A 17,937-nucleotide genomic window follows, 5' to 3' on the forward strand; every position below is an offset into this window, starting at 1 on the left:
TAGATGTGAGTAATTAAATTATGAAAAGATGCTGAAAACTTTTGTCACCCTTAAAGACCATGTCATTGAGATTGGCAAGGACAAATTTCACGCTGATGGTAATAGGCTGTTCTGTACTGTATGCAGCAGGGCTGTAGATTACATTCAAAGGCAGACAATTGTAGAACATATGGAAAGCTCTAAACATAAACTGAATGAAAAGAAATGAAAACAAAGCCTAAATCAGCAGGGCCCTCGACAACAAAGAAACAAGGCACTGTGACTGGATTATTCTGTTAATTTTATTTTATCATAATGATTGGCACTGATAGGCTTCAAATGTGCTTAAAATTGTAAATATATCAATAAAACCTGTTCAACTGTTATGTGTGTGTGTGTGTGTGTGTGTATACACACACACACACACACCACACACACACACACACATACGTATGGTGGGTAGGGAAACTAAAGTTCAGCGTTTCATTTTAATCGCAGGAGAACACACATTTGTATGTATGTTTGATTTTTATCAGATAATTTTGTTGATTTTTAACACTGAAAACTAGGATCCCCAGTCATAACCTCAGCCAAATAGTGGTCAAATATGGCAAAGCAAATTTGGCTTTCTGCCCATACTTCTGCAGAGAAGGAAGCTACTTACTGGTAGCTGCATTTCTTTGTGCTGAAGTGCGAAAATGTAGAGACCACCTTGGCTGAGCCCTAGGGTAGACCACAAACAGTTGTGTCCTGCAACAAATGTTTGTTTCGAGTGTCCAGGCTACAAGCTATACATGTTTCACTTCAGTGGCTTGACCAAGACAAGCAAATCAATGCAGTGCCATTTGAGAGCTTCTTTTGAAACCCAGTAACTCAGTCCTCTTCTTTGATAGTTACTGCTACCACTGTCGTCATCTAACATAACATTTATTCACTCTAGTCTCAGGCAGTTAAGATTCATTTGGTATTATGTTTTTTTCTCAGGCAATTTCTGGTGGCAGAAGGAGATGTTCTCCTATAAGCATGGCAGAGTAGAGAACCCAACCTCTAGGCTTCGTGGTGTATGGTTTTGGTTTTTTCTCCTCACCTTAGATTTTGTACCTTGTCAAATGGGATGGAAAAGTGACACAGTGCCCACATGGCAGAATGTCCCAAAGTCTTGTCATGTTAGCTGTGTTTCAGACCTCCCATTTAGTGCAGATGTTCTTTCAAAGTTTGAAACTTTTTTGAAAATCATGCAATAGCTTGTTGGTGCACTGTAACCAAACATGTGTTAAAGTATATTTTTAACTTAATTGTGTGTGTTTTTTCTTCCTCTCAACTCCCTTTTTGAAATGTCTAGGTACTGGTTGCACTGCAAAAAGACAACCGGGAAGTGGAAAGAGGAAGCCCTTCACTCAAACACTGAAACTATGGTTGCCTCAAATTGGCATTCAAGGGAAAAGAATCTGAAGTGGCAAATGTATGTCAGGATGAACTCAATACGTAGAGCTGCAAATAAGTGTGTTGTTTTGAGTTTTGTTTAGCACTGGAATTGGCCTTAAAGAAAAAAATGTAAAAGAAAAACTTTTTAAGTAACAAAACCAAGGCTTAGCCTTAAGAAGCTTACTAGAATGAGTGTTTGCTGTGGACAGCATTATACATTCTGCACTTTTAACGAAGGCAATGAAACCAGGCAATTTTAAGCTTGCCTTTTTTTAATTTCAGTATAAGTATTTTTTAAATACTGGTAATTGGTAACAGTGTGAGTTGCTTTGAAAGCTACTCCCCAGTTTGATTCTTAACCAGAATATACATGCGTAAGAGTAGGTGGATTTGGAGAACCTGTTCAGTAACTGGTGCTGAAGTTTATAGTTAAGTGAGGTAAGGATCACTTTCTTAGAAATGTCCCCTATTTTTAAAAGCTATAGGCCTCATTTACCAAAGAGACTGTTAAAGTAAAATAGAACTACATTCCATCCCATTAACTGAAAACAAAGACCAAACAAAAACACCATGGTAAGTAGAAAATACACTTAAAAACTAGGGAGGGAGGAGTCAGACTAGCAGTACAGCAACAGAGTCCATTTTCAACCTGCATTGCAACAGTGTTTCCCAATATAGATGCATTGGGAAAGTGCCACGTTAATCCCACTGGATACTAAGCTCTCCAAGGGATGATCTGTAGTATTACTATAGCATTATTTCCCATTGGCTCACTCCCATGCCCCTATTGAACAGAAGTAAGATGCTAGTAAATGGTAATTAGCAAGTGAGGTTTGCTGGGGAAAGTGTCAAGAAATGGTAATTCGCTAAAGGGATGAGTAAAATTCATCCATTGATCTAGTTCTTTTTGAGGATAATGGTGTTTTTAAGACCAGCCTGTACCACACGGTACTACGCTTGAGCAAGTTACGCAGATGGCAAACTGCAGTTGCATATTTCCGTTATACAGCTAAAATTTTCTCTGCCTTCATCAACTGAATGTTTGATTGTAAATCATAAGTGTCCATGATTTACATTATACACTATACAAAAAACTGCGTGGGATAAATTGCTTTATAAATATGAATTTCAACACTGAAAAGGGAAAATAACTGAAGCAATATGCATTTGATAGCTGTAAATGGGAATTTCTGAATCCTCTTTAGCTTTGGATTTTATGTTCACAATCACCCTACAGTCTGTCTTTATGCTGACTGCTCTAATGTTGTCTGAAACACAAGTATAGATGAGAGAGAACATGAGCTAACACAACTGAAATAAAAGTGGAAGTATACTTGCACACACTATTGAATTCCAAGCACATACAGCATATAATGTAAAGGGTCTATAGGATACATGCAAAATACTATCCATTAGTGAAGTAATATATTTTCCTTAAGTGGCATTTTGACCATAATCTTTAAAAAGACTCAAATGCAACAATGATTTTTCTAAATAAGTGCTTCAGGATTCTGTCACTTCAAAGAGAATGTAATACAAATGCAGCTTGCAAGTCTGTTACCTCTTTGGCCTCTCTTCCCCTTCTGCACTTTGTATACCTACCATAATTAGCTACTTAGCTTATTTCTGGTGCTGGCCATTAATTTCTTCAGTAACTGGCAGCATAGTAAACATTCTAGTGAAGGTAAATGTCCAGGCATCAGAATGGCATTTCCTTTCTCTCATCAGAAATTGCTTAGCTTTGGTCCTTTCATGACTGGTATTGACATTGTAGATGCTATGAAGTGCAATAGAAAGTTGGAAAGTCGGTACCTTTTGAGTACATTATCTTTTTAATATCACAGATATGCCTTTTTTGTGAAGGTGTATAGAGGCCTAACATCCAGAACATTTGCACTATAAATTTACGTACTATACATTACGTATTTATGTAGACCAACTTTATCCTCGGTATACATCCAGTTAGATGGTACTGTAGCTGGCTTTGAAACTGTAACTTAGTCTTCATTACAACTTAATTTGTAGGTCCTTTTTAAATCAAGTGTCAGAACACGGTTCACCTACCTTATTGGAATACAGTGTTTGCCACTGGATATTTAGCAGCCATCCCCAATCGGTCTCATTTTGCCCCTCCTCTAATCGGATATTTAATGTTAACACTGAAAATGGGCTTGGTTGTGGAAAAAGGCCTGCTGCAGCACTTGTGCACTGTTTGTTACTTGCAGATGTAATTATTTTGTTCTGTGATTGATTTTTTTTGTTTTGTTTTTTCTTAGATGTATATATTTTCTAATTGATTTATTTGTGTACATAAAGGTATGTTCTTTAAGTAATGAAGAAAAGCAATGCAATAAGGAGCTTTGCACAGTTTATTTTAAAATAAAACCCTGTATTTGGGAAAACTTTTCACCTGCCTAAAGATGCAGTTTAAGCTTTTCAGTATACTTGATTTGAAAATACGCTTGAATTTTGATAATGCTGTTGAGATGTATAATGGAATAGGATTACTTGCCACTATAGCTTTTTAATTTTCTGACAGCATACCAAATATCTTAATTAGCTATTAAGGAAGGTTTTCATAATTTAAATTCAGGGATTGCATACCAGATTTTGCCATCTTGATTTTATTGTTCAGGGGTACGTGTAAAATGCATTGAGATTTCCCTATTCTCCATCAAAACAGAGAGCTGTTCTTTTTTCCCCCCTAACGGGTTTAAAAAAATGAAAATGCTGCAATAATTTAGAAGTCTGCAACTTTCACTTTACATGCAGCAAACAAGAGAAACTAGGAAGACTGCACCCTGGTTTGGGATTTTGTGCAACCTGCACTTTACAGTAAAACAAAATATTTTGCATCTTCAATCAGTAATAGTCAAAATGTATCATTTAGTAAAGAATATCATTTTGAAAGGTACTTTATAATGGCTTCTATTTTTGAATGTTTTAAATACTAGAACGATCTGTAAAGAACTATTGACACTCTCTGTATATCATGTTTGGTTTTATGTACAATTATCCATTTTTGTTTAGGTAAGTGTATCAAATGAACTTTTTTGAACTGTAAATATGGTTTTATTAAAGTCATGTAAAGTTACCTAGATCACACTGTGTCAATTACAGTGTAATCCAGGCCGAAGTTCCTGAGTTTATATACCAATACCCAACCTGTTGATAAGGAATCAACTCCTCTTCCTGACTCCATTCAATGAATGAACCAGAAACCCCAACTTTGCATATGCTACAATTTCATAGTGTATTCTTTTTTAAAAACTTTGTTTTCCCTTCCCTGTTCTGACTGCTGTAATCCAGTCTGCTTGAAAATATTTGGAATTGCTTCCTTTTTTTCAGCTAGCACATACTGGCACATATGGTTTACAAAGAAAGGGATTTTCAGGTTTAACCGTTTCTGTATGGTGCCATATTGTACTTTCCCATAGGAAGGGAACAAAGGGTCCATGGATCTCCTGAGTCTCATGTTACAGTCAGGGGTCAGCACCACCATGTAGCGGGATGGACGCTTGACAAAATTACCGGACTTAGTGACAGACATTGGCGGGGGGTGGGAAAGGGCTCTGGGCTGAGGCAGGAGGTTGGGGTGTGGGAGGGAGTGTATGGGCTCTGCGCTGGGGGTGCGGGTTCCAGGGTGGGGCCAGAAATGAGGGGTTCAGGGGATGGGAGTGGGCTCTGGTCTAGAGCAGGAGATTGGGTGGGATGAGAGCTCCAGCTGGGGGTGCAGGTTCTGGGGTGGGGCAAGGGATGAGGGGTTTGTAGGGCAGGAGTGGGATCAGGACTGGGGTAGAGGGTTGGGTTGTGGGAGGGGGTCAGTGGTGCACACTCCGGGAAGCTCTTACCTCAAGCAGCTCCCAGTCCCCTCTCCAGCTCCAACATGGAGGTACGGCCAGGCGGTTCTGCATGCTGCCCTCTCCGCAGGCACTGCCCCCGAAGCTCCTAGTGGCCATGGTTCCTGGCCAATGGGCTGGGAGCTGCAAAGTCAGTGCTTGCTGGGGGGGGGGGGGGGACAGACACGGAGGCAGCGTGCCTGCAGAGGCGCCTGGCTGCACCTCCGCCGGCAACAGCACGGGGGGGAGACACTTGTGGGGAGCTGCCTGAGGTGAGCACCCCCACGGACCTCAAAATTTTTACCATGGTCCATGTACAGACTTTTTACTTGTGTCCATGTACAGACACATTGCCGACCTCTGGTTACAGTTTCAAATTCTAATAATTTTCCTCAGGAGGAAGGGCTTTGGAAGACTAGAATGGTAATTGTTTGTTCCTACAACATTGGGACACAATGAGAAAACAAAATCCCAAGGAGGTTGCATAAGATTAAATGAATGTTTGTTTTTTAACTGCTGCAGAGTGCATTTGCTCCCTACATTCTTCCCCTATCTGAGTCAAACCTCCATCTTGAGGAGCTTATTTTCCATGCTTACTAGCCTCTCCTCCCCCAGGCCATATGTACCTGAAAGTGAAAGGAATATTAGCCCTTGGTGCTTAATAGTCTTAAAAGAAAATGGCTTATGTGACACTTTCTCTTACTTGAGGCTTAAGACCAAAGGAACAAAGTGTAAGAAGACTCATTGGCCACTGTCAGAGGAAAGAATACTGAGCTTGATGGACCTTTAGTCTGACCCGGTATGACCGTTCTTATGGTCTTATGACTATTTAAAGGAAATCCAACTACACTGGTAGCGCTTTGGAACATACCCCAAAAAGTAGGAATAATAGATACTGTTCCTTTGGAGTAGTAAGTACAGCGGAAGATGGCGTTTATGAAGCTTGTTCTATGGTGAGAGACAACTGTAACTTGATCATCATACTGAGGCTCAAGTAGATAGCGTGTAATTCTGTTACAGGGAGTCTATTACTCATATGACCTTATATCTTTACCAAAACAATTGAGTAGGAAACCAAATAGATGCTCTACTGCACAACAGTACATCTTTAACTTAAAATTTTAGCTGGAGAAGAGCTTACCTATTTGCCTGAGTAACTGGGCTTAACCTGAAAGAAACAGGGTTTTATAAATAAATTATTTCCCTTTTTCACTTAAGGTGTTGGCCACTATATTTATTGGAATATGTCTCCATGTGCTGGCTAGTGTCTAGAAGAGATTAAAGTGGGTAGTGGTGTTTTGCCCCAATTAGTCAACCTATTTTGTAGTTTCTCGTCACTACTGGAGATTTAGTAGAGCACCAAAAACCAATTGACATAAAAATGGGGTGTTTAGTACAGTTGAATTGTTTTGCTGTGACTTTTAAACTATTTTGAAAAATAAATTTTAAAAAAATCACCAATCAAACTAATTAGAGAGATGGAAAAACATATACTGTGGCATCTAATTTGTTCCAAGCCTGTGCAGGATTGTTTTCAGACTATCATCTTTCCAGGATAGAAGATCAAGCTTTTATGCTCTCAGTAATAAAATGACCAGCTTTCCATTATGATCCCAATTCCTCCCTCCCAACTGAGAATTTTTTAGGTGTGGTATCAATTCTTTTTCCCAGTGTTGAGGTGATTCAGAAAGGCTACTTCAGAGATCACTTAAAAAATAGTTGTAAACGTTTTTAGAAACTTAATGCTTTTTAATCTACTCTTTTATATGTCTTAGCTAAGAAAACTCAGAATAGGTTTGTTTGCTGATTCTAGCCAAGATCTAGTGCACTGGACTTACTGAGAAGGCAAGAATATTTGTTGTAATTAGAACCTCATGATGCTGTCATTTCTCAGATGTTTGTTGAACATGTGCAGACCTTGAGACTGATATGTCTAATGATGCTTATTGCATCAACTTGTGCAGTTTAGGATCTGTACTAAGTCCACAGATGAACCACCATGACTTATTGGGGGTAGGAGAGATTTGGATCTCCATGTAAAGTATGTCTAAGGCAGAGGTGGGCAAACTATGGCTCACGGGCCACATCCGGCCTGTGGGACCCTCCTGCCCAGCCCCTGAGCTCCCAGTCTGGGAGGCTAGCCCCTGGCCCCTTCCCCACTGTCCCCCTCCCCTACAGCCTCAGCTCACTGTGCCGCCGGTGCAATGCTCTGGGCGGCGGGGCAGCGGGCCTGACCCAGTGCTCCGGGCTACATAGTGGTGTGGCTTGGTCCAGCCAAGCGACACGGCTGCCTGTCCTGGTGCTGTGGGCAGCGCGGCTGTTGCATTGCCAGCCACTGGTGCTCCAGGCAGCACGGTAAGGGGGCAGAGAGTGGGGGGGATGTTGGCTAGAGGGCAGGGGAGTTTGGGGTGATTGGGGGGGTGGATAGGGGTTGGGGTGGTCAGAGGACAGGAAACGGGGGTTGAATGGGGGTAGGGGTCCCAGGGGGGCAGTCAGGAAGGAGAGGGGGGGTTGGATGGGGTAGCGGGGGGCAGTCAGGGAGAAGGGAGGGTTGGATTGGACAGGGGTCCCGGGGGGCCGTCAGGGGACAGGGAACAGGGGGGGTTGGATGGGGCAGGAGTCCCGGGGGGGATGGGGGGGCTGTCAGGGTGAGAAGCAGGGGGGTCGAATAGGCTGAGGGGGCCGGGTCACGCCTGGCTGTTTGGGGAGGCACAGCCTCCCCTAACCGGCCCTCCATACAATTTAAAAAAACTGATGTGGCCCTCAGGCCAAAAAGTTTGCTGTCCCTCAGGCCAAAAAATTTGCCCGTCTCCTGCTCTAAGGGTCTATTGTCTTAATACGTACATGCCAGTGTTAAAACTACTGCTTGTCATCTTGCTCTCAAAGTACTGAAGTACCCCTGCCACTGTTCTGACCCACATCATTTCACTGCTGTAGAGACATTTCTTCTTGCTTTAGAAACCAGGAAAAGGTCAGGCACTAGCCACTCATTACTTACTAGACCAGTGCATGCTACGAGTGGGCTGAGAGAGCCCTCTCCAGCTCTGCCCTCTGCAAGCATTTTTCATCCACCAGTGGCCAATATGTTAACTCCCTCACAGGACTGATTTAAGGATTCATTAGCATCCATAGTTCTGCAGCTCTTTCATTCTGTGAACATCTTCATAAGAGAACTTTTCATGGATCTCCCTTTCAACTCTCTGCTGCTTGGCTGTCAAAATGTTTAATTCTGTGGACCAATAAGGAAAACATTGCAGATCACTTGAGGATAATTAGGTTAGTTAACACCTGTACAGTGTATTCTGCATATAAATACAAGACAATTGCTATGTATTAATACTAAAACAAGCTCGTGATACATTGTTTTATTTACAATCTCTATATATATAACTTTAATTTTTTGTAAAACTCTCTGAAGATATAATCCTCAAAACATGTGAGAGGTCAGTAAGTACACCTACTTTAGAGTTGTGGGGAACAGACTGCCAAGGCCACACAGTGAGTTAGTGGCAGAACCAGGACTGGAATCTCAGGGTATTTGACTTGCAATTTTTTGCTTACACCAGAGGGTGATGCTGCCAGCGATTAGAATAGTGCCAGTGTGTGTGTTTTTTAAATGCATACTTAAAATATCAATATGATAGAGTAAATAGCCAAATATGCTTGGTTTCTTCATGAGCCATTGAAAAAGGCAGAACTTCATGGCAGTCTCCTGATGGAATGTATAACATTAAAACTTTGTTTCCAAAGTTTTCATTAGATGTGAAAGTGAGACTATTTCACCCTTTTACTATATTCCAAGCCTGTAAATGAAAAACAATTTCAGAGACAAATAAAAACAAAAATTGAGCACTTAAATTGGTTTCTGTCTTTTAACCTCACTTTCTCCAAAATCCTCATGCTGGTAGAAAGGATTTTGCTTCCTTGATTTTTTTCTTTACGGCTTTGCAAGTAAGAGTGAGTCCAGCATGGTGACGTTTCAGCATCTCCAGCCGCTGACTGAGTACTTCAGCAGCATCCACCTTGTTCTCGAAGTCCCGCAGCAGTGCCTCACTTCCGAGAAGCCCACACTTCTGTTGCAACTTCAAGTTGTGTACCCGTAAACTATCCCTAGCCTGTTTGGTTTTGGTCAGAATCTCTCTTTTCTGGGCCACCAGTGTCTCAGTCTCCATCAGCTGGGCCCTTTGGTCTTGATTCTGAGCTTCTACAAACTGGAGTTTTTCTTTGAGCTGGGTCAGGACTTGCACTGTATTAGTGATCTTCTTCCGGAGCTTGAGAAGCTCTTCATTGCGCTCTTCAATTTTCTCATTGTAGGTCTGGTTCTCTATCTTCAGCTGCTCAAAGTCTATCAGATGCAGTCCTTCTGCCAGCTCCTCTTGAGCTTTCAGGCTTACTTCAAGCTTTTCAATCTTATGCTGCAGTTTGATGTTTTCCAGGCGGACCTAGAATGGTAAAAATGAGAGACCAGGAAAGATTTATGAGCGTTTCTAATCCCCCTCTCTATCAGGATAGGCCTTCTTTGTCAAGTCTAAGTATAAATGACATAATTCCTGAAGCATCTTCCACTGATTTTTAGCAGGTGCTAGATACCAAGTAGGATTTTCAAAAGTGGCTCCTTCATTTGTAGGTGCCTAACTGCTTTTACAAATTGAAGATATCTATGTTAAAGGGCTAGGTACTCTAATGTGATGCTAGCTGTGGCCCCACATCCCATAGGAACCATGGACGCTGCTCTGGAAGCACAAGTCCCATGTTAAGGGTGGCCTCACCTCACTCATCTCGTTCTCTTTACGCTGCTCCTTGGCTTGGATGTGCTCCACCTCCTTAATGGCAGCTTCCTTCCCCCCCAGCTGGCGCCCCATGGTGAAGAGGGTCACTTCCTTCTTGCAGGCCTGGAAGGCGAGCCAGTCGGCGTTCACCTGGTCCAGCTTCTCCGTGCAGCGCTGCTCCAGGTCGTCGAGCTGGAGCTGGTACCATGCCCTCTGCTGGGCCAGCTGGCTCCTCAGCTCCTCCAGCATGGCCAGGTAGCGGCTGTAGCGCTGCTCCTTGTCGGAGACCAGCTCCTCCAGCTCCACGCGGGGCGGCTCCTCGCCCTTCTTGCGGAAGAGCTCGAACAGCTTGAACTGCAGGTGCCCGTTGTACTGGCGCGTGCGCTCGCGGTCGGCCAGCAGGAGCCGGTACTGCTCGGTCAGCTCCGCGCGCCGCCGCTGCTGCGCCGCCGCCGCCTCCTCCCGCCCTTCCTCTTCCTCCTCCTCCTTCTCCTCCTCCTCGTCAATGGGGCTGCCCAGCTCCAGCAGGGGCAGGCTGGGCCGCCCCGCCCCCCAGCTCTCCTGGGGGCTTAGCACTTCCCCCACCTGCAGCGGGGGCGGCTCCTCGGCCTCGCCCTCCGTGAAGCTCGCGCTGGTGGGCGCCTCTGGGGCGGCTCCCGCCTCTGCCTCGGGGCTTCCCTCAGCGGCCGGCGAAGGAGGCTCCGTGCCCGCTCTGGGTTCCGGCTCTGCCGCCACCTCCTCCGCGGCAGCCTCTTCCCCCGACGGCTTCTCAAGGGGGCTCTCGCCCCCGGCCTCCTCCGGCCTCTCCTCCTCCGCGACGGGCCCCGGGCCCTCTGCCTCCACTGGGGGCTCCCCGGGGTGCACCGGGGCCTCGGCCCCCTCCTCCATCCCCTCAGCTGGGCCCTCTACCGGGCCGCTCCACGGCTTGAGTCGGACGCGTCGGTCTCAGCCCCACTCGCTTTGTTGTTTACCTATCTTCTCCGTTGCCAAGGCAACAAGGCTGGACTCGTTCAGCCAATGGGAGGAGTAGCTTCCTCCCTGCGGAGACACTGTGCCGACGCCCCAAACTGTTGGTTGACCACTCAGTGAAGGGGCTGCCTAGGGTCGCTTACCTGATTGGTTGTAGTGGAGGCGGACGGAACCGGAGCCTCGCATTCTATTGGTCCTTGGGTTTTCGCCACGCCTCGTCGCCCTCACCCTATTGGTTCACTCACGAGGGGCGTGTCAGATTGTTTGGCTCTATTGGGCTCCCACTACGCGTCCCCGCCCCTTGGGCGCGCTGCCATTGGCCGTCCCTGAGTGTGGGCGGTGCCGCGCGTGCGCAGGGCGGCGCGGCGGGCGGGGTAAGATGGCGGAACTGGGGAAGAAGTACTGCGTGTACTGTCTGGCTGAGGTGAGCTCGCTCCGTTTCCGTTGCACCGAGTGCGCCGACATCGAGCTCTGCCCAGACTGCTTTTCGGCAGGCGCCGAGATCGGGCCGCACCGCCGATGGCACGGCTACCAGCTGGTGGACGGCGGCCGCTTCACCCTCTGGGGGGCCGAGGCCGAGGGCGGCTGGAGCAGCCGGGAGGAGCAGCTGCTGCTGGACGCGATCGAGCAGTTCGGCTTCGGCAACTGGGTAAGCGAGCGGCCGCCGGGCAGCGCAGGGGGGCGCGGAGCTCAGAGCCCCTCTCCTCGCCCGGCCTGGCAGCCTCAGGGCCGAGCATTGCGCTGGGCTGTCAAGCCGTGGGCTTGTCAGGGAGCCGGTCTCTGAGTCGGTGCGTCAGGGGGAGGTTCACGCTGCGTCGGGACCTGGGACCGCTCCTCAGTGGGGCTCCTCTGGGTGCGATGTGCCGTTTCTATCGTCCCCCGCTCCGCGAAGCGGGCCCACAGCTCCCCACGGGGAGATCCAGCCGTACCCCCTGCCCCCCCCCCCATTCCCCCCCCCCCCTTCTGCCCATCCACCTCCTGTACAGCGTGTCAGCTGTACGGCGTCTAGGTGCTGGCAGCCAGCCCCCCGTCCCAGCTGCTCCTTTCCGCTCAGGCGCCCTCCATGGTCTGGGTAAAATTCATATTTCTTTAAAATAGAAACTCTGGCCTCTTGTTGCTCGTTATACCTGCGATCACTGAAACCTGAACACTTTCCACACCATCAGACTTGCTAGTGCTGTTTATGCTGCTGCTGGACAAACTTCACTTCTCTATGTGGCGTATGTAGTCAGTCACTTTCTGGGTCCCATGCATAGGTGTTGAATTGAGTCTCTGGCTAGTGATGGCCCATACAACAACTTTCTGGTCATGACCAGACCAACAGTCTTGGTCCAACTTAAGGTTTCCACTTAAGGGAGTGTCGGGGGGAATGTTCAATTTCTGGTTATTACATCTGTGAAGAAAACCTGAACAAAATGATGCTGAGCTGTCTTACTGAGTCTGCAAGAGCCAAAATGGTAACATGGAGATGGCAACTTCTTCCTTCTTCTCAAGAAGATAACATTGAAATGTTATGACACTTTTGAAGTTAGCATTAACTGTTGACCATGTTGACACAAACATCTGTTTATTTTAGGATAGTATGCAGGGTATGAATAACATCACTTTTGAAATATTCTTGTGCCCTGTGGCACTGTATATAGTACTTGAGATACAAACACTGCAGGTGAGTGTCTAAAGTCAAAGGCTCTATTAAATAGCTAAATTAAGAATACTTTCTTAATAAAAAGCTTTTGTGAAACCTTGGGGCTTTATTTTTGTTTTTAATCTAAAACTGACCCATCAACAACATGGCTTTCAGAAAGGGTCAATCAAGTTTTATGTCTGACACCCTGCCTCCCCCCCCCCCCCCCCCCCTCCCCCCCCGTAGCTGTTTCATGGTCCATAGGTGTGTGTGTAGAAATAGTAACCAAAGAATCCCACAGATTGCTCAATAACTTAGTATGTGCAGGAGGGATTCTAGTAAAGGAAGTGCTTCCCCAAAGACTTACAACAGAATCTGTCATCTAAAAAAGAACAGTAAAGATTTCCCTTTTTACACAACTTCCCATCCCAGTTTCATTGCAGATTTGACTCTGTTTACTCCTTTGTTCCCTATTCTCATCACACCTGTCTTCATTGTATTTATGTTTTTCACTCCATTCTGTCACAACTGTCAGGTCTCACACACTCATCCTTTTTAATCTACACTAACAAAATTTTCTTTGTTTTGGTACAATATAGGAAGCTGACTCAATCACCATTTATGTTGATAATTGGTTGAAACAGGGCTTTTCTTCAGAAAGACAGCAAGATACCTCAACTCATCCAAGCTCGTACTGTTTAGTGCCCTACTGCACATCCCATTTTTTTCATAAATATGAGGGCAAGTCTTTTTTTTTCTTTTTGAAATTCGTACAGCTTAATAAAACCTAATCTCATTAAATACACTTCTTATTATGATGGCTGTGGCTTTTTGTTACCTAACAAACTATTCTTGCAGAGATGTGCAATAACTAATCTTTCTCACCTGTGTATTTAAAAAAAAAAGGGGGGGGGAAATGGGAAATATGATCCAAATATTGAACTTCCACTTCCAAATGAGCAAAATTAGATATGAAGGCATCAGTTTTGACTACATGGCTAAGGCTGCATTAAGAATTACATTTAAAGAACTAAATATCTCCATTTCATAGTTTAATTATTGAATTCAATAATTATTAAAATATTGGCACAATAAATATTCATAGAACTGAATTTTGCTTCTAAATTTTCTTAGAAAAATTGCTACCAACTTCTGCAGGACAAAATACTTTTTAAAATTTTGTTTAGAGTTTTCCCTCTTCTTCCTCCATGTTTCTCTAGTTAAACAACCACACACACACATGACTAGGGTACTAGACTTAGGCCTCTCATTTGTTTAAATGTGTACCGTTTCAGTGTTACAATCTTTTTCCCCTTCTGTAAAATGTTGGAGTGAAGAGGGTATGAAACTCTGTTGGGAGGGAGGACCTGAGTCATGGAAACAACTTTTATGAGTTGAATGATTGCCACTTACTTTTCCTACACTATGTGCCAAGCAAGCTGTTGAATAAATAGGATTGTTTGATCCTCTCTTATATTCTGCAAAGAAATGTGTGAACTTTTGTTCCCCAGAGAATTTTGACATATGATTCAACCAGTGGAATTACTCTACTTTTTGCTAGATTTCAGGGACGCTACTGTCAAGGTGCACTTGATATTGAGACATGAAAGGCCTATATTTGGCAGTGGCCCTGAGGATGTCACTTCCAGATGGTGCTCATGTAGATCCTGGTGGTGTCTTGGGATTCACTGAGAAACTGATGTAGCTTGCTATGTTAATACTCATGGTGCCAGCTTCATGGAATACTATTAGTAGCATCTGTCTTAGAGCTTAGTCACTGAGGTGCTGTTCACATCTGTATACCTTCTAGAAATCTAGCTAGATCGAGGAAACATCTTGGTGGAATAAAGAGATATTATAGGAGGGACTTTATACTGGTCCAGAAGAAGACTGTGTGAATGCACAGTAGAATTATTAACCTAAATATTGCTAGAAAAACAAAGATATTTCAGGTTGATGTGTGGGGGAAAACATGAGAGGTTATCCCTAATAATTGGGTGTATTTTTAGAACTGAGCTAATAAGTCAAGTCATCACTAATTTCCTTAATTTTCTCCTTCTAGGAGGATATGGCTGCTCATGTTGGAGCATCCCGAACTCCCCAGGAAGTTATGGAACACTATGTAAGCATGTATATCCATGGCAACCTTGGAAAAGCCTGCATCCCTGACACTATACCTAACAGAGTGACAGATCACACTTGTCCTAGTGGTGGCCCACTTTCTCCTAGTCTGACCACACCCCTCCCTCCTTTAGACATATCAGTGGCGGAACAGCAGCAGTTGGGATATATGCCACTTCGAGATGACTATGAGATTGAGTATGACCAGGATGCTGAGACTCTGATCAGTGGTCTTTCAGTGAACTATGATGATGATGATGTGGAAATAGAATTAAAAAGAGCTCATGTTGATATGTACGTAAGAAAACTTAAGGAGAGGCAACGGAGGAAAAACATTGCACGAGATTATAATCTGGTACCTGCCTTTCTTGGGAAGGATAAAAAGGACAAGGAAAAAACTCCAAAACGGAAGATCACAAAAGAAGAAAAGGAGTTGAGGTTAAAACTGAGGCCTCTCTATCAATTCATGTCTTGTAAGGAGTTTGAAGACTTCTTTGAGAACATGCACAAGGAGAGGGTACTTCGAGCAAAGATTCGAGAACTGCAGCGGTACCGTCGAAATGGAATCACCAAAATGGAAGAGTCAGCAGAATATGAGGCAGCTAGACATAAACGGGAGAAGAGGAAGGAGAATAAAAATATAGCCAATTCCAAGAGAGGAAAGGAAGATGGTAAGGATGGGGAATTTGCTGCAATTGAAAATCTGCCTGGCTTTGAACTCTTATCAGACAGAGAAAAGGTGCTCTGTAGCTCTCTAAATCTGAGTCCGGCACGTTATGTGACTGTGAAAACTATAATTATTAAAGACCATCTCCAAAAAAGACAGGGTATTCCCTCAAAAAGTCGCCTTCCCAGTTATTTGGACAAGGTACTAAAGAAAAGGATTTTAAACTTCCTAACAGAAAGTGGTTGGATATCTAGGGATGCTTCATGAAACTCGTCTGATTTGAAAGCTGAGTCAATGTGAATAAATGGCTCATCGTGGGCCAAATTACTCTGTTACTTTCTCTCCCTCCCCAAAGATAGGATTTTTTCCTGTAAAACATGAGTATTTACAATCCTCTGTCCAAAAGGATGCTCTTACGTTGGATCATGGAAAATACCAAACTGTAACTTCTTGTGTGATCTTAAAGTTAAGTACTTTAAGATAAAGGATTTGCCGCTAAATATTCATTGCAGAATGAGGTGGATCAGATTTCATCTCTTTTGGAACATTATTGGAACGGATATGTTCTTACTTCGATTTATTCAAATCCAGTAGCCCGAGGCTAGTTGTTATACTCTCTGCTGTTGGACAAAAGGGTTATTAGTGCAACACTTGCTTGTTCTGGGGTGGGAGATGGAAGCATTCATTTGATGGAGCCTATCTTGTATCACTCTCTTCATGGTGCTGGTAGCCAAATGAAACTTACAAAAATTCTGAGCTTTGAAGTACAGAACACTTGAAGTGAGCATTTTGTGACTAGTGCTTAGCTTCCAGCATTCTTTACTCAGTAACAAGGACCTGTATTGTGGTAGAGTGATGTGAGCACATATAGAAAATGCATGAGGAGGTGAGTCAACAGGATGGGACAGGGACATGGAATATGGTGGATAAGTTGTTTCCAGTCACTTCCCTCATGGAGCAGATTCTTAAAAACTTATTTTCACACTGAATTGCCTCTTAAGCAGATTACTCCAGGGTCTGTGCTGGCATAGATCCTGTAGGAAACTCCTGTTGCAGACAGATAATTCAGTAGCCACAGAGTTCCCTGCCCCTACTCTGGGCATGGGGGGGCTTAACTGGTCCAGCGAAATGTAATGTTCTTCTGAATCTGGTCAGTTGTTAATGTACATTTTCATCTAATACTGATGTACAAACCACTGATGTAAAAACATGGGAGCTACTTCAGACTTGCAGCTAAAGTCCCCTGCTCATTTAAAAAATATGAAACTAAATCAAGCCATTACATGTTGCCCATTGCACATATTTTGCTTAAAATATGTTGAGACAAATTTATTGCAAATGGCAGCAAAAATCTTAATTTGCAACTTGGTCTACTTCAATACAAATAATGTGATATTTCACTGAAAATGTGGCATACCAACCTCGTAGGTACCTTTGGGGGGGGAAAGGTGTGGGTGATGGGGTTTTTTTTGTTTTGTTTTTTTAATTATGTTAAAGGGCTACAGTCCAAGTTTGGTGCTTGCAACAAGCACAAGCTTCTCTCCCTCACTCGAGCATACAAAAAGAAGTATCTGATCCATAAAACATTAATCCTATTATCAGATTTTTAATTGAAGCAGGGAAAGAATCTGAAGAATTAAAGCAGAATTTTTATTGTTACAAGTACCTTACCTGAATATATCAAATAAAAAAAAATTGGTTATAGTTGATATTCTTGTAAAATGCAGGGAACTATGTGCTATGTAGGGTTTTCTGGGTTTTATGTTTTTTAATTCCTTGTTCCCTGTGTTCTTGCTGGCTTTCCTTCCTTAGAGCATCCCTGTTTGGAAAGGTCTCTAACAGTAAGCTAACTTGATATGCTTGGAATGCAGGCACTCTGAAAAATTGGGACTTGAAGATTTATTAAGATAACTAGAAAAAAATTGAGCATTCAGAATGTCGTAACACTTGTTTTGATATTTCATGCAGTGGACAGAGAAGTAATCACCCAACCGTGTAATATTCTTTCAAGCTGCAGAGTGAATTCTACACATGGAATTCTGAGTGTTCTTAATTGTCAATGTATCCAGCATTACCAAAACAGTGTTAACAGTGAGTCCTAATAAGAGAATATTAGTACAAAAGCCAGCATTTCCAAGGGAATCTATGGTGCCTTTTTCTTTTGAGCTTGGTATCTTAAGTCTCTTCAGAAAGGCAAGGACTACGTCCCCAGCTGTATAAGGCTTTGTTTGTCATAACTGTAAATGGCTTGTTGTAAAATACTTAAGACAAAACTGTCAGTCCCACGTTTTTGTTTGCACTATAAGTGACTGCAATGTGCTCAACAGCTCTGAGAACCACCTCCACTTGTCGTGTGTATCCTTTTGTGCATGCACAAGTTCAGATACTACAAACTGTGATAAGTTTCCACGCCCTACTTACATGGAAAGGGGAAAGATGTTCTCAAGCTGTCTCTGTTTTCACGCCTGGTACTGGATTAGGTGGTTGGTTCTTCTTTTCAATTTGTAAACCCTGTTATCTGGGTGCCATACCATCACCATACAT

General features: G+C 43.7%; 3 protein-coding genes across 5 annotated transcripts in view; 2 read left to right on the top strand and 1 right to left on the bottom strand.

The window, feature by feature from the left end:
* The window catches only part of TBC1D14 (TBC1 domain family member 14), a 104,109-nt gene extending 99,607 nt beyond the window's left edge, over positions 1-4,502 (top strand). For all 3 annotated transcript variants that reach the window (XM_034771813.1, XM_034771814.1, XM_034771816.1), the window contains one exon: positions 1,322-4,502. In XM_034771813.1, coding sequence (XP_034627704.1) covers positions 1,322-1,387 — 66 coding nt within the window. In that variant the 3' untranslated portion in view covers positions 1,388-4,502. The remainder of the gene's footprint in view (positions 1-1,321) is intronic.
* Positions 4,503-8,596: 4,094 nt separating this feature from the next.
* CCDC96 (coiled-coil domain containing 96) lies at positions 8,597-10,900 on the bottom strand. Its single transcript, XM_034772538.1, has 3 exons — positions 10,598-10,900; positions 10,013-10,477; positions 8,597-9,685 (listed from the first exon to the last, which is right to left on the bottom strand). The coding sequence occupies exons 1-3, from the start codon at positions 10,898-10,900 to the stop codon at positions 9,140-9,142; spliced, it is 1,314 nt and encodes a 437-aa protein (XP_034628429.1). The 3' UTR covers positions 8,597-9,139.
* Positions 10,901-11,340: 440 nt separating this feature from the next.
* Positions 11,341-16,760, top strand: TADA2B (transcriptional adaptor 2B). The gene is made up of 2 exons (XM_034772164.1): positions 11,341-11,630; positions 14,668-16,760. Exons 1-2 carry the CDS (start codon positions 11,361-11,363, stop codon positions 15,658-15,660), a joined length of 1,263 nt encoding a protein of 420 aa, XP_034628055.1. The 5' UTR covers positions 11,341-11,360; the 3' UTR covers positions 15,661-16,760.
* Positions 16,761-17,937: the final 1,177 nt, after the last annotated feature.

The sequence above is a fragment of the Trachemys scripta genome, chromosome 5, assembly GCF_013100865.1.
Source record: "Trachemys scripta elegans isolate TJP31775 chromosome 5, CAS_Tse_1.0, whole genome shotgun sequence".
In the NCBI taxonomy this organism is placed as follows: domain Eukaryota; kingdom Metazoa; phylum Chordata; order Testudines; family Emydidae; genus Trachemys; species Trachemys scripta.